At 38.8% G+C, this 16641-nt stretch overlaps 2 protein-coding genes across 2 annotated transcripts; one reads left to right on the top strand and one right to left on the bottom strand.

The window, feature by feature from the left end:
• The first annotated feature begins 5876 nt into the window (after window positions 1-5876).
• On the top strand, window positions 5877-6974 carry LOC143036350 (serine/threonine-protein kinase Chk1-like). The gene has a single exon (XM_076203598.1). It carries the CDS (start codon window positions 5877-5879, stop codon window positions 6972-6974), a length of 1098 nt encoding a protein of 365 aa, XP_076059713.1.
• A 7825-nt stretch (window positions 6975-14799) lies between these two features.
• LOC143036349 (uncharacterized) lies at window positions 14800-15570 on the bottom strand. The gene has a single exon (XM_076203597.1). The coding sequence runs from the start codon at window positions 15568-15570 to the stop codon at window positions 14800-14802; it is 771 nt and encodes a 256-aa protein (XP_076059712.1).
• Between the last annotated feature and the right edge of the window lie 1071 nt (window positions 15571-16641).

Here is a 16641-nt window from a genome sequence, read left to right as displayed (position 1 = left end):
CTAATAAAGGCTTCCTCCTCACATGGTGTTTCTTTGTATAAACTTGTCCGCAACTTCCAATTACGTAGAGTTCTAGTGCTCGACGTTTCGTGCACTACGTAGATTTCCAAAAGCAACGAAAAAAGCTGGAGGACGTGGGCTTATGAACAGAGACGGAATCGGGTACCAGAAATCATAGCCAATAGGAACAAAGAGCGAGACGTATAGGCCAATCAGAAGAGCTCGTTATGTAAAGGATATGGCAAGTCAGGTGTGTCGATGCTTGGAAAGTTTTAGCCAATCAGATACTTAATCCGCTTTCTCTGTGTATAAGACCCCTTGCGCCAGCTTTTGCCGTTGTATGTGAAAATGTAAATAGTGTACGAAACGTCAAGCATTTAAAATGTACCTCCACTTTTGAGTTTGACTGATGCTCTTTGGACGAGTGAAAGCTGTTTGCAATAGAAAATATAAAGAAATCTTCCCGAGTTCATCAATGGAGGTATTGCGGTCTTTTTCAGCGAAATATGTTGACAGGTAAATCTGCTGAAATATATGTGTTTGTATATATATATATATATATATATATATATATATATATACATGTATATGTATACATATATATTTAAGATTATTTCAGACAAATGAGAGAGAATGCGGGTGGGGAAGGGCAAACGAAGATGTCTTAGGAATAGAGTTTATTCCTGACTAGTTTCGCAGGTATGCTTTTTCAAAGGAATATGTGTACAAACGGGCTGTGGGCATTATATACATGGGGTGGACCTCACCACCTCTCCGAGTTACCATAGTTGGTGACGAATGTGGCTAACGTAACAATGAAGAAATTTTTACAATTAAATATGATAACACTAATAACAAAGAAATTATTAATAGAAAATGTAACAATAGTAATGATAACAATGAAGATAAATATTTAAATAATAATATAAATATTTAATTTTTCGTTTTTATTATCATTGTTATCACTATTATTGTCATAATTACTATTAATTATTTTTATTTCTTGGTTATTAGTATAATTATTTTTATTAATTTTATTTTTATTATCATTATTACTTTTATTTTATTTTATTGTTATTATTTTCATATTATTATTATTACTTCTACTGTATTGCTATTATCATTATTGTTAATATTATTATTTAAATATTTATCTTCATTGTTATCATTACTATTGTTACATTTTCTATTAATAATTTCTTTGTTATTAGTGTTATCATATTTAATTGTAAAAATTTTCTTCATTGTTACGTTAGCCATAATGTAATGTTCACATTCGTCACCAACTATGGTAACTCGGAGAGGTGGTGAGGTCCACCCCATGTATATAATGCCCACAGCCCGTTTGTACACATATTCCTTTGAAAAAGCATACCTGCGAAACTAGTCAGGAATAAACTCAAGACTAAGACTCCTGTGTTTCCTATTCCGCTTACATATATATAATATATACATATATATATTAACACGAAAACGCCACTGTCGGAGTGAAAAACAAAAGTGAAGAAACAAAATCTACATATTTCGACTGCAATTATAGTCAATAGAGTACAGGTACACTGATTGTCGATATTATATAACCCACATTAACAACAGTGGTCTGGGAAGAACTAGACTATTGTTCTTTTTGGAATATTTAAATTAGGCTGTTCCTCAATAAAGGCAGATTCATTAACCATCCTCCTGAAACCACAACTAGTTTTGAATACTTGTTTCGCCTTATCCCAGTCAATCCGGTGGCTGTGATTGCTAACATAGTGGAAAACAGCCGAGCTATCTAGTCCGTATCTGATGGAACGATATGTTCGACCAACGTCGATTTAGTATTCAAATCTCTCCCTGTTTGTCATATATAAACACGATCACAATCTTGGCAGGGTATACTATGTTCCTGGATTGTCATTCCCTCTTGTTCTTTGATGAACAAACAGGTATATTATGAATCAATTACACATATCTCCATATGTATACATATACATGTATACATATACATATATGCATATGAATGCACACACATGCACATATACAGGTACATATGCATGTACAAATTATATATATATATATATATATATATATATATAATATATATATACATATATACATATCTATATATGCATATACATATGTATATACATATATGTGTATATATATATATATATATATAAAATACACAAAACCGTATTGAAATTCCAGTAAATAATTGAAAATATCTGAGGTATAGATGTCAAAAAGTTCTACTAATTTGATTAATTAAATTTTGATAGGTTAAAAAGCGTTGAAGTAACCAGGTTCAGTGTTCAATTGATACTTGATAAAAATTATATTCATTTCATTTTTGGTGAGAGCACATTAGTTGTATCGATCATAGATAGAAAAATTAACTTTAATTGGAGTAAGAATTTTGGTGAAATGCGTATTAGGGTAAAAATGAATAACAATGAAAGAACTATGAAAATTTTACCACCTCTGAAATAAGTATTACAAATTCACTTTTGAGGAAAAATGAAGTTCAAAAAACGGAGTACAGAACAGAAGACCATAAAACATGCAGCATACAATGGTAGACAAAAGTTCAGATCCCATACGAATATCCTCCACAATTCCTCTTCCCTCCGCCTCTCATATAGCCCAACACCACCTCTATTCCTCCTCCTCCTCCTCCTCCTCCTCCTCCTCCTCCTCCTCCTTCTTCTCCTCCTCCTTCTTCAAACCTCGCCTTCTCCACACCTTCCTCCAATTCCTCTTCATCTTCTACGTCCAATTTCACTTGTACACATCCCCACCCGCTTCCAAAACCTCCTCTTCCTCCTTCTTCACTCCCTCTTCTTTCTATACCTCTTCCTCCTCTTCCTCCTCCTCTTCCTTCTCCTCTTCCATCTCCTCCTCTTCCTTCTCCTCCTCCACCTCTTCTAGTTCTCGTCCCTCCTCCTTAACCCATCTCCTTCGCCTCCTTCTCCTCTCTTCTTCCTCCACCACTTCATCCTACATCATTCCTCCTCCCCACACTACCTCCTCTCCCTACTCTTTCATCTTTCCCTGCTCTAACCTTCCCTCTTTTCCTCCACTGTCTATTCTTCTATCACTTCCTCCTCCTCCTCCTCCTCCTCTTCTCTTCCTACTCCACCTCCTCTTTCTCCACCTCCTCCTTCACCCACTCTTCCTCCTTCACCCACTCTTCCTCCTTCACCCCCTCTTCTTCCTTCACCTTCTCTTCCATCTTCACCTTCCCTTCCTATTATCAGTTCCTTCCCTTCCCTTCAAAACACCCGTACCCTTTTCTAACTTCAATTCTTGCTTCCATCTCCTTTTTCCTTTTCCAACACCTCTCTTTTCCACCCATTATCCTTCCTCCAACATCAGCCCTTCTCCCCCTCCTCCTCCTCCTCCATCTTATCCTCCTGCTCCATCTCATCCTCCTCTTCTCCACATCTTTGTTCTCCTCCTCCTCTTTCTCCTCGTCTTCTTTCTCCTCGTCCTCTTTCCCCTCCTCATCTTTCTCCTCCTCTTTCTCCTCTATTTTCTCATCCTCTTCCTTCTCCTCTACCTTCCCCTCTCCTCCACCTCCTCCTCCTCCTCCACATTTTCCTTCATTCCATACTCCTCTTCTCTTCCTCCGCTCTTTTTCCTCGTTCACTCCATCTCTCCTTTTACTCATTTATTTCTTCCTGCTCCTCTCCCCTCTTCTCTTCCAACTTCTCTTCCTCCTCCAATCCATCTTTCTCCTCTCACCTCCTCCTCGTCCAACTCCTCTTCCTTCTCCAACCACTCCTCCTACTACCCCTCTTCCTCCTCCAACTCCTCTTCCTCCTCCAACTCCTCTTCCTCCTCCAACTCCTTTTCTTTATTTACCCTTTTACCTACTCCAACTCTTCTTCCTCCTCTAGTTCTTTTTCCTCCTCCCAACTCTTCTTCTTCCTCCAACTCTTCTTCCTCCTCCAACTTTTCTTCCTCCTCCAACTCTTCTTCTTTCTCCAACAACTGTTTATTTCTCCTTCAACTCTACATCCTCCTCCCAACTTCTCCTCCTCTTCCAACTCCTCTTCTTATTTACCCTTTACACCTTCTCCACCTCCTCTTCCTCCAACTCCTTTTCTTCCTCCACTTCCTCTTCCTCCTCAAACTCCTCTTCCTTATTTACCTTTTTAAATCCTCCAACTCCTCTTCTTCCTCATCCTCTTCTTCCTCTTCCTCTTCTTCCTCATCCTCTTCTTCCTCTTCCTCTTCTTCCTCTTTCTCTTCTTCCTCTTTCTCTTCTTCCTCTTCTTCCTCCACTTCCTCTTCTTCCTATTCCTCAACTGTCTCATCTCTGAACAGCAATGACTATGCATGTCGATCCTCTGTGTCCTCATTGTAGCTCCGCGTTAAATCACGGACGCCTAAGCGATGTACTTACATCCTGACCACTAAACAAATGTCTGCAAATATGTACACAGCGCGACCAAAAATGCATGTGCATTTTACGCTATAATTAAATGCAGTGTTGTGTACATAACGAGGTAATTAAACCGATAATAATCTTGACAAATATAAAAAAAAAGTCAAGTCTGGAGATAGATGAGTGTGTGCATGTGCGTTTGAATATGTGACACGGGAAACATATTAGAATGCAGACGAGGGGAAAAAATAAACAGTCAGACATGCAAACTCCACTCACATAAATACACAGGCAACAATCAAAAGTTAACCACCCATCAGCTGGACGCCGCTTCCTGTCGAAATAATAACAGAGACAGAAACGTAAATACTTTTTTTTTTTTTTTTTTTTTTTTTAAATGGACCAGGCCCCAAAACGGAGCGGCAAACAGCAGTGCATAAATCGCATCGAATGGACGTGGTATCTCGGGGTTGTAATGAAAACAACATCATAAACAAACATACGAACGCTCCACCCGTGGCGGGGTGACAGATGAACCTTTTCTCCCGTTTGCAAAAGAATAAAATAAATAAATAAGTAAATGAAAAAATAAATAAAGTAATAAATAAGTAAAATAATAGATATAGATAAATAGTAAAGAAATAAAAATAAAATACAATATAGAATATCATAAATGAATTAAGTGAAAATTAACCAACAAAACCAGCAGATGAATTAGTTAATAAGATAGATACATAAATAAGTAGTGAATAAACAGATTTGTTAAATGATAAAGATAAATCAAATATGGGATGAAGAGATGAATACGAGGTCTACAACACAGTGCGATTTTGAAAATGGCCCCAAATCATATATTGCTATATATCTCATCCACATGAACATTTATAAACATGTATGCCGTATATACGTGCATGTACATATATAAACATGTACATATTCTGTACATATGCATAGACAAGTATATATACATGATCATATACTGTATATAAATGTACATCTACAATTACGTCATCTGTATACACATATACGCATACATACAACACGTGCATTCATATGCATATATATGTATATAAATATATCTACACACACAAACACACACACACACACACACACACACACACACACACACACACACACACACTTCTATATTGGAATGTATGTCACTTTTAACTTCTTATTCTTCATTTTTACTATCACCCTTGAAGCTCCTGTTCAGTGATATATTGTCTCTAAGGATAAAAACACTGGTTGCCATCAACAAAATACTTTAATAATGTTTACAGAAATTGTAATTTTCTTATTGACTGACTTGGCTGACGGCCATTTCTTCAAGAGTAATGAGGGAATACTACCTGTCAATATTTGGTATAAGACATATCCAAGTTTTCTAGGACAGTCTCCTACGCGAAACACCTTAGCAAAAATAATCATATCATTTTGTGCAAGAGTGCGTTCGAACAGTTTCTCAAGCTTCTACGGTGATTTTCAAGACAACTTCGACATGGAACCCGAAGATATTTTGAGGGACTTCGACAGGGATTTCAACCAGAGAGTCAGAGCCTTTGCCAGCATGTGCACTGTATCGGAGCTAATGGTCCTCCTTGGATTCTTTAACGAAAGGATTGGACTGCTCCTCGTGCAAAAAACAAATAGAAAGGATACCCATCAAACAGACAAGAGCATCTTACGGAGCCTAATCATCGTCAGAATCGTATTAGATGAGATTAAAAGGTCCGTGATGCATTCAAACAAACGGAAATTTTCGCAATTGAAAGATGAAACTTTACGAACTACCAAGAAACTGAAAGCCACAGTTCATTTTGAATCAGAAATGAGGTTTAAAGAAGTTCGTCACCTCGGAAGAGGCGGGTTTGCTACAGTCAAGCTCGTAAAGGACATTTCCTCTGGCTTCCTTTGCGCCAAAAAAACAATCAAAATTGATAATATTGAGCGACAAATGGAGGAAATCAAAATTCATAGAAAACTGAAACATAACAACGTTGTAGCCTTCCTAGGCGAACACAAGGACTCAGAAAACTTGAATGTTTTCCTGGAATATGTGAACGGCGAAACACTTGAAGACAGAATCGGCTCAAAAGGAGTCTCAGAGAGACGAGCAAGATTGTACTTTAAGCAACTCATCGAAGGAGTCAAATATATTCACTCCAGAAACATTGTCCACAGAGATTTGAAACCAGACAATCTCTTTTTAACCAAGAATGATGATCTAAAAATTGGAGACTTCGGGCTTGCTGGCGAGTTCGTCAAAGGCGAGTTCCTGACAAGAATCTGCGGGACTTCAGCCTACATCGCCCCCGAAGTCTTCACAGGACGATACCTGGGAGAGCCCAACGACGTGTGGGCCTGCGGCATTGTGCTCTTCAGACTCGTAACTGGTCAGAATCCCTGGAAGATCCCTCAGACAAAGGACACAAACTATGCGATCTGGTCGTATTCGACCGAAGAAATCAGGAAGGCAAAACCATGGAAATCAATTCCAAGAAGAATTTTTCGTCTGATTGACAAAATTATTGTTTCAAATCCCGAGGAAAGAGCGACTCTCTGCGAAATTGAGCAAAACTCGTGGATTCTTGGTTAATGGAAGAAGTTGAATAATTAACAAAAAGTAACTACAACAAATTCGAATATATATATCGAAACGTAAAATCATTGCCTAATACATTTGGCACGGCTTTATCTATGGCCCTAAAATATTGGGGTTTCCCCTCAGCTGAATAAAATTGTTCCTTCGCAGCTAGAAATATATATAAGTATGAATTGCTCTGTCATCCAAAAAAGTAAAAAAAAAAAAAAAGTGTTGGAGTTCCACAGTGTAAGAATTTATCGAAAAATTGTTTAGTGGTGTGGTGAACACGTGAACTGTGTGGACAAAATTGTTGAATGACACTTCAGCTTGTGTTTTTATATTTCACTGTTTGCTCTCTCACTCTCTTTAGTACTCTATACAAAAGCGAATATGTGTGTGGCTATTGGCTGTTGTGTGTTAACGCATGTGAAGCCGGTGTTTATCTACAAGCTTGACGGTGATTGTAACTTTGTACCTTTTTTATGAGATATAGAAGACATTATGAACTGTTGTGATTGAGTCATCATACTAACGTTGTGTAACGTAAAGTAACGTAACGTAACGTAGCGTAAAGTAATATACCTCAACTAATTTGACCTAACCTCACCTCACTTAACCTAAGCTAACCAAATGTAACCCAACTTAACCTAACTTAACCTCACCTAACCTAACTCAGTGTAACCTCACCTAACCTCACCTAATCTGACCTAACCTAACGTCACCTAACCTAACCTAATCTAACTTTACCTCTCCTAACCTAACTTATATATAAACGACTTGGATAATATTATTATTAGTGTTGTTAGTAAGTTTGCGGTCGACATTAAAATAGGACGCCAAATCAGGTCAGGACAAGACTTGGGGAAACTGTAGAAAGATCTTGACAAATTGTTCACATAGTCAGTGAAATGGCAAATGGACTTCAATATCTCAAAGTGCAGTGTGTTAAACGTAGGTTTACACCGCCCACAATGTAGATATATCTTATATAACACATTTTTAGGGAAAACTGGGTACGAGAGAGATTTGGGAGTATTTGTGAGTCCTAACCTTAAATCCAAGAAACAGTGCATTAGCGCCAGAAATAGAGCTAACAGGGCATTACTCCTCATTGCTAGGATGGTTACTAATAAAAGTGCATAGGTAGTTATCAAACTGTATTAGGCGTTAGTTAGACCAGTCTTTGAGTGTGGGATTTAGTTTTGGTCTCCGTCTTTTGGAATGTATATAAATTCACTAGAATAAGTACAGAGGAGAATGACTAAAATGATACACAGGCCCAGAAATTGACCTTTTCAGGATAGGCTTAGGCATCTTAATTTACACTCTCTAGAAAGACGCAGAGTGCGGTGTGATCTTATAGAGGTATTCAAGTGTACAAGGGCTTTAACAACGGTGATGCCGAGAAAGTCGTCATATTAAGACAAGAAGGCAGAACTCGCAGTAATGGATTTAAATTGGAGAATTTTAGATCTAAGAAGGAAATAGCAAGAACTGGTTTACCAATAGAGTGGTAAACGAATGGAATAGACTTAACCTTATATTGAGAGATGAAATTATCGGTTGTTGTAAGAAGGTGTTAGGCTTCTTTATGGATGAAGATGACAGGTGTTAATGAACATGGATCTGCCTAGTGTAGGTCATATGGTCTCTTGCAGTCTCCCTCCATTTTATGTTATGTAATCTAACCTAGCCTAGCCTAATCTAGCCTAACCTGTCCAATTCTAATTAACTTAATCTCACCTAAGCTAATATGTATATATATATATATGATGTGCGATCTAAAGAGGTTAATGTGTCTTATGACTTCTGTAGTGCTATGTTGTTTACTTGCTAATTTTCGCATTTATCCCTTTTTTATTTATTATTATTATTTTCTTTTTTAATAGCTAGCGATGGAAGATTGGGGAATTAGCCAAGTATGGTTTTCAGTCTTGGCCACCATTTGTGGTCTTCTGCGCTTTTGGCGTTTTGTGGGGGTGGTGGTATTAGGTTATTCTTTAGTATATTATTCCATGCTTTGCTGCTCAGTCATATCAGTCTTGCACGGATAGTTACTAGTTTTATTGTTTTGTGTAGTTGTGTTGTTTATAAGTATGGGGGTTTGTGTTTTAGTATTCTTCTTATTGTTTTGTTTTGTAATGTTAGGTTTATTTTGGTGGTTTTGGGTGTGCTTGTACTTCTGATTATTCGTGAGTATTCTAATTGTAGTTTTGCTAAGGTTTGGTATAGTTTTATTTGTGTTTTTGTGCTCAGTCCTCGGAAGCGTCGCAGTCTGCTGAGTGTGTTGTATGTTATTTGTATTCTGTTTTTGACGTGTTGTATTTCTTATGATTTTATGGTGAACCTAGGATATGTGCTTGTTTGTTGTATGGTATTATGTTGTATTTATTCTTATTGGTGGTGGTTGTCGTGTTGATATGGATAGGAGTTGGAATTTGTTTGTGTTTGTATATATTTTCCATTGTTTTTGGTATGTGTTAGTTTTGTTGATTTCGTGTTCTGTTTTCCTGGCAAGCATTAGTTTTCCTGTAGTGTTTGGGTATGTGACACGTGCATATTGTATGGTGTAGCTTCCGTGTGATGGTGGTGGGATGTCTGCCGTGTATATGTTAAAGAGTGTTGGAGAAAGTACGCTTCCTTGTGGTACTCCGCTTTGGAGTGGGAAGGCTGGTCCGATGTGGTGATTTATTTTGATTTTTGCTGTTCTGTTGTCTAAAAAGCTACACAGAGTTTTTGTGATGGTGTCTGGAAGGTATGTTTGTAGCATTTTGTATTTGAAGCCATTGTGGCATACTTTGTCGAAGGCCTTTGATATGTCTCGTGATATTATGTTGCATGCTTATTTGTGTCTTTGTGTGTCTATGATTGTTTGTTATAAGGTGGCGGGTGCTGTGTGTGTTCCTTTGCCAGGTGTGAATCCGTGTTGTTTTGGGTTAATAATGTCATGGTCGTGTAGATGTGCGATTAGTCTGTGATTTGTCTTTCATATATTTTGGCAGGTGTTTCTAGAAATGATATGGGTGTGTAGTTTTGTATTTGTATGTTGCATTTGCCTTGTTTTGGTATGAATGTGATTATTGAGTTTTTGAAGCGTTGTGGTAAGTACCTAGGCTGTTTCATTAAATATGTGTATGAGTAACTGTAGTGTTATTTTTGGTGTGTGTGCAACTATTTGTTTTGTAATGCTCGATTATTCAGGTGCTTTGTTTTTTGTGTGTTTATTATGTTTGTGATGTCTTCAAGTTGTATGGGTCGTGCGATGTAGTTGTGGTTTTTGTGTGATTTTTAATGTCTTGTGTTGGTAGGTATGGTCTTCGTGGTGGGAGGTATAACGTGGCTATGATTATGGGTCCTCTGTTTAGATTTCTATTGCAAGTAGGTCTTCGTCGAAGTCGTCCCAGAATTTGTATTTTATGTTGTTTCTTGTGGCTATAGCTATTGCTGCGTTGTCTTTGAAAGGTCCAGGATCTTACGCTCTGTTGTATTATGTGTGTTTGTTTTATTGTCAGTTGACTGTCCAGTGTGGTATGTCTGTTGGTTTTTATTTGCGTGTTTCGTAGTATCCTTGTATTTTTATCTTATTTTGTTTCTGGTAGTATTTGTATTGGTGCTTTTGTCAGATCTATTAGTCCTTGTTCTATCATTGTTTCTACATTGTCTTCTGCCATTTCCTTTGTGTATATATATTTGATTTTTCCAGTTTGTAGTAGTGTGTGTGCGTTTTTGTGCATTGTATTGTCTGTCATGTCTGTGGTGTCTGGTGTTATTTGTATTGGTAGTGTTTTGTGGTCCCTTTTCTTTGTGTGTGTGTGTGTGTTGTTCTGTTTCTGTTGAGTGTCCAGTGTTACATAGCCTTTTCTGTTTCCATTGCCTAGGTTAGGGGTGTGGAGTGTTGTTTAGCATGTTTTGTATGGTTGTAGGGTTAATGACGGAGGATGGGATTGTGACAGTGAGGAGTCCGTTGGCTTTGTATATTTCGTTTGATGTGTTTTGGTATGTTCCTGGTTTGGCAGCTTCCATTATGTTTGCGTGAATGATTGGTGTGTTTATGACCGTCAATTTTTTCAATGTTGTTTGGTTGGGTGTCGGTGTGGAGGTTGGCTGAGCAGTGTTTCCTGAGGTTATGTTTGCATATGTTGTGGTTTTTTGTTGTGTTTGTGTAAGTGGATGGGTGTTGTTCTTTGGTCTCTTGCATCTTCATCAGTTCCTTTCTCACTGGATATCTTGCTGTGTATGTCGGATGGTTCTGTTCGCATGCGATGCATTTTTTGATGGCGTTATAGCAGTTGGTTATTCTATGTTCTGTGGAGCAGCATCCTGAAGAGATTGTGTAGGTGACTGGGTGTGTGCAGTGTCTAAGTGTGTGTGTGTTCGTATGAGTACCAGTGTGTGCATTGTGGTAAGTGTACATATGTTTCTTGGCTGAGTGTGTGTATGCCGGGGGGGGGGGAGGACTGTCTAACTATGAGAATTCCGTTTTCCAGGCTTTTCTTCACCATTGTGGAGGTTTTCATTTTTAGTGTTATGATGGTCTTGGTGATGACGTTGGAGATCTTCACGTATTTGTTCAATCTTTCCATTTCTTGTTTGATTTCATCTGGGTCCTTTTCGTGTATATGTTCATGAACTTGTTTGATTATTAGAGTTTTGTGCATTTAGTTCCGTTTGATCAATAATGTCTAGTCCTTCTTTGGGAAATACATTCTTTGTTGATTTGTTGGCGACTTGTTGTATTGTGGTGTCATCCGCTGTTGAAATATGTTGAGTTCCAATTGTTATGAGTTTGTGAATGGGGATTTGCAGAGTTGTTAATAACTTCCATACAGTATATCTTCTAGCGGGACCAGCCGAAGGCCGGTTTTCTCTGATCCTTGTACGGCCCATTGGGCCGAAGCGCGATGGGCTTGTGTGTTCGTGTGCGTCTATCTATTGGATTGTGTGTTTGTGACTCAGAATAAGAATAGAGAAGGAATTAAGGGATGAGGGAGAATGACTGCAGGGGTTCGGTGTATGTGTATATGTGATACTATCGGCTGATGGTGGTTAGAGGAAAGCGGCTGGGTCAGCGGGTGCCCGAGTGTCTACTCGCCGCCCGTACGGAATGTCTCGGTCGCCGGATTCCCGGAGACCTATGCCGGTTCTGGTTAAGGAGCGGGAGACCGCGAGGGTTTTTCCCTCCCCCGCCAGTCAGCCAAGGAAGGTTTTAGACCGCAAGGGCTATGCGTGGTCGAAAGGGGGTCTTATAAGGTCTTATTAGCTGCCACTCGCCATTCTCCTTAGGCACGAATAGACAGGTTGACGCCCATGGAGGTGAACTAGGGACGGCGAGTCCCGTCTCTAGTAGATATTTGGCCTTTGTTCGAAGAATGTGCAGTTTGTGAGGTGGCAACTTGTATGGACTCTGGCGAATAGGAGGAGAATTAGATTTAAGTACTATGTCGTGCTCGGCAATGGAATAGAGGTCCGGTCGGTCTCAACATACCATACGGTATTTGGTGAGGAGTTGCATGGTGTCTTGAACTATTGTAAGCAAGCATTCCCTCATGTCACATTCCTCTATACAAGCACTCTGTACTATTTCATGTAAACAGTCTATTAACCATATCACAACGCTTTTATCATAACTATAGAATAAAACTAGAAATCATAACTGACAATACTCCAAGCTTTTTGTAGTGTGAAAGCCACAAACATCATCCAGGCAGGGATCTATGTCCTCACAACATTATCACCTTGGTCGGTGGTCCCTCGTTTACAGCCCACTTCACTCTTCGCGATCACTGACCAGAGTGTCTATGTAATGAGCGTCATCTGTCCTGGCAACGCTCATATGAAAAAATGCACAGAGATATGCGCAGGAAAGAATTATCCCATTTACAAATACAATACATTATATACAATCCCAACGGAACAAACATGTTTGTAATACATGAATTCAGTAATTACAATACATTAAATAGATATCCAGATACATTAATCAATGCACGAATACACAAATACACACATATACAAAATGTACGAAGTCATTCGGTACGATTTATACAAACAACTCAATTACCAATATCATTGTTCTAGTGATGATACACCCCCCACCCCGCCTTCAAGTCACTGTTCTTCTACAGGAAGGAGTAGTACGAGGCGATGTACTGATCGTTTAACCTGCACATCCTCTAGCCCTTCTTATTTTGATTGTGATATCTGGTTCTTGTACCTAATTGTTAGATCCCTTGTAAGCCCATCTCGCCCAGCCAGAGCTTCAGTAACCTGAGGCAATCTCCAGTGTCCTCTCAAAGCATTGTAATGTTTTGGGTGGCTATTGAAACAAAGTTCGAATAGACAGAATATAATATATTTTTTTATACAACTGAAAACAAATGCGTGCGCACACCACAAAGGCTGGCTTCAACTAACACCAAGCTCCAGCTTGCGCGGGAAAGACGTGCATCGCATTTGCGATATCTAATAATATTACAATTATATATAATGTACACACAATCACAATAAATAATAAAACAATGAACAACAAATCATACGACAACTTTACAAAGAGGGGGAAACATATAACTCCCCAAATAAGTAACACACCAGTACAATGTACGACATTTTATACTACACACCATGCCAACACATCGCTCGGCCCGCACCACTCGGTGACCTCACCGAGCAAACAAGGAAAAAAAAACTGACCGAGGCAAGGAGAATCCAAAATACACAAGGACAAACCACACACACACCACATATGCAACAGTGGCAGACAAAAGTGTGGGAAAAATGGATACAATAGCACACCCAATACATTAAATAAACACATACATAATCAATTACATAAAGACAATACTTGCAAACACAAAAAGAAACATAAGACTGGCGCCAGTTAACAAAAATACAAATACAGCAATTGCCGGACGTCCGGGACATGGTACTTAACATCTAAACACGACAAAATACAATTCAAGATAGTACACTTAAGAACTAAACAATACTTACACATTATAACCAAGAAAGGGACACACACAAAAAAATGGTAAATATCACAGTTATCCTATACAAGCACCAAGTCATCTACTAGTAGATTCCCTTTGGCAATATGTCCATTTTGCTGCAATAGAAGAATAGGGAAGAAATCTCTTTGCCACTTACGCCAAAATCCTGTTACTATGTTGTTGAAGAAGTCCAATTGGTGATTGATGTTACAGTAAGCCCACGTTCCCACTGGTACATGATTGGAAGCACGACCCAACAGCAGTTGATTAGGGCATAAGTAACACCCAGCATTCACATCAGATTGGCCTTTCATTTAGAATATTAGCTACCTGAAAGAATACTGTCTGCAGCTCCCCAAATGTGTGTTCTCACCTGTGACCCTTAATGAACGCTTCACACTTCTAATCAGTGCTTCACTCACCCCATTTTGCCATGGTGCATCAGCCGACTTGGTTAACTGCCATTTCATACCTTCATCTCTCCCAAACTTGCATACAGCACTCATCCGTCGACGACATGAGAGCACCACAATACATAACTCAATCCTTGGAATGCTCATTAACTTGGCATGTACCATCCTATTCTTAGCCATAATGAATGATCTATATTTAATTGACTGTAAAGAAACGGCAGTATGCAACGGCTCCATAAGCAAGTCTTGATCCATTAGAAAACAAAATCAAAGTTGGGTTGCCCCAAAGAAATACAGCCATCTCATTCTATACCCCTGAACCATTCTCACTATCCATGAGTAATTAGCTGATAACAATAATGGCTGCACCAAACCCAGTGGATCGAATACCAAAGGTATCTAAGTACCATGCGTCTAGTAAGGATTGGATGGAATTTTTTATTCTAATTCGCATCTCAATAAATTAGGCATTGAGTGTATCTTATTTTGCTTAGGGGAAAAGTTGATCCTGACAAAGTAATAAATTTGGTCGCTCTTTATGTCCCATGACATCCTTATGACCTTTTCTATTTCGGTTTCCAACAACTTTATACCCGTGAAGTCATGATTATTCGCAGATGTCGCCCAACGTTTCACTACAAACCCTCCACTAGTTAGAATACGTTCTGCCTCCTTGATAAGCTCAGTAGCTTTCATCTCGCTGCTTATTGACTGTACCATGTCATCAACGTCAATGTTTCTCATCATTCTAGCAGCAGCCTGGTATTCATTCACATATTTCTCTTTGGTGTGCCTTAGTGCAAGCGTTGCTATTATACCGCTTGGCCTATTTTCAATTGTCGTCAAGACATAATGCTCAGGTGATTTTGACATATTATAATCTCTCCAATTAAATCTATGCGTATGCCGGTTTTTCTCATCTAGTCGAACAGTATGGTACATCCTTGATATGTCACCCATTACAACCACTTTTTCCTGCTTCATGCTTAGCAATACTCCTAACAGTGAAATCAAAATGTTTGGTCCTTTTGCCCAATACGAATTTAGTTGGTGACCGTGATAGGAAGGTGATAAATGAAATACAATTCTCATAGGTGTTGATTGAGAATTCGGCTTCATTACCTGATGGTGATGGATATAATGAACACGACCAGTATTTGACTCCCTTTCAGCCTTTGTAAATGTCCGTGTTATACTTGCAGCGATCATCTCGTGAAATGTTATTGCTGAAAGATTTGTGCCCCAGGAAGTGTTTGATTGCGAGGAAAAGGAGTTGTTTTGGAAGAAGCTTCCAAACACTACCTACATCACTAAAGAAGAAAAAGCACTGCCTGGTCATAAACTCGTGAAAACGTCGTCTCATACTACGGTTTTGTGCAAATGCCAGTGGTGATTGCAAGATTAAGCCCTTGCTGGTTTATCATTCAGACAACCCCCGTGTATTCGCAAGAAATCAAGTGCAAAAAAGTTCGTTGCTGGTTATGTGGCGCACCAATACTAAGGCTTGGGTAACCCTAAGTACATCTTCAAATTCATCTATAGATCTTAGAGCATGGAAAGTTGGAATGTACGGAGTATTGAGACCTTTGAGCCGTTTTGCCACTTGGTAAGTGGGATAGGTTATCTGTGATGTGATGGGTCTTAGTTTGTGTGCAGGTTTGTGCGTTTTGACATTACCGTAAAAGTTCCTGGTTCATAGTGTCCTTGTAATTTGTGGAATTTGAATTCGTTGATCACTGCATTAGGGTTGTCTATTAAAGCATTAATTTTTAACGGGTTCCCTATTGATTCGTAAGAACTTGGACGTGTCCTGTAATAGATTATCTACCTTGTCTTAAGTATTCTGAGCGGTTGAGTATAAAGAATAAGTCTGGTTTATCCGCCCTATGAATCACAATTTTTGTTCTCACAAACTTTAGCTGCTTAACGTAACTCCGCTGTGAGAAGGGAACCGCAGCTCGTGGTTGGTACTTAAAGCTTAATTGTTCCTTCATATTTGGTTTCATGTCAATTTTACTTTCTTTTTTCCAGTTCACACAAATTTCTTTATAGTAATTCTAGTTCAGCGGGTTTTCTTGGGTTTCTTGAATTTGGGCATGTCATTGCATTTCAATCCTAAATTAAGGAATTGTTTCTGACTATCGGAGAAAGGGTAGTCTAAGGTTGACGTAGCCGTCCGTGCTTTTCGGAAGTAACATCTTGCTTCCCTATAGGTGGCTCAGTTTCTTCTGTGGCGTTGGTGTGCATAGAGAGACTCTTTTAGGGTCCTCTCAATTTTGT

Source organism: Oratosquilla oratoria, chromosome 20 (genome assembly GCF_046742065.1).
Source record: "Oratosquilla oratoria isolate Oo_2021 chromosome 20, ASM4674206v1, whole genome shotgun sequence".
NCBI classification, from domain to species: domain Eukaryota; kingdom Metazoa; phylum Arthropoda; class Malacostraca; order Stomatopoda; family Squillidae; genus Oratosquilla; species Oratosquilla oratoria.
The sequence above is the reverse complement of the archived record's forward strand: the minus strand, read 5'-3'. Positions and strand labels throughout refer to the sequence as shown.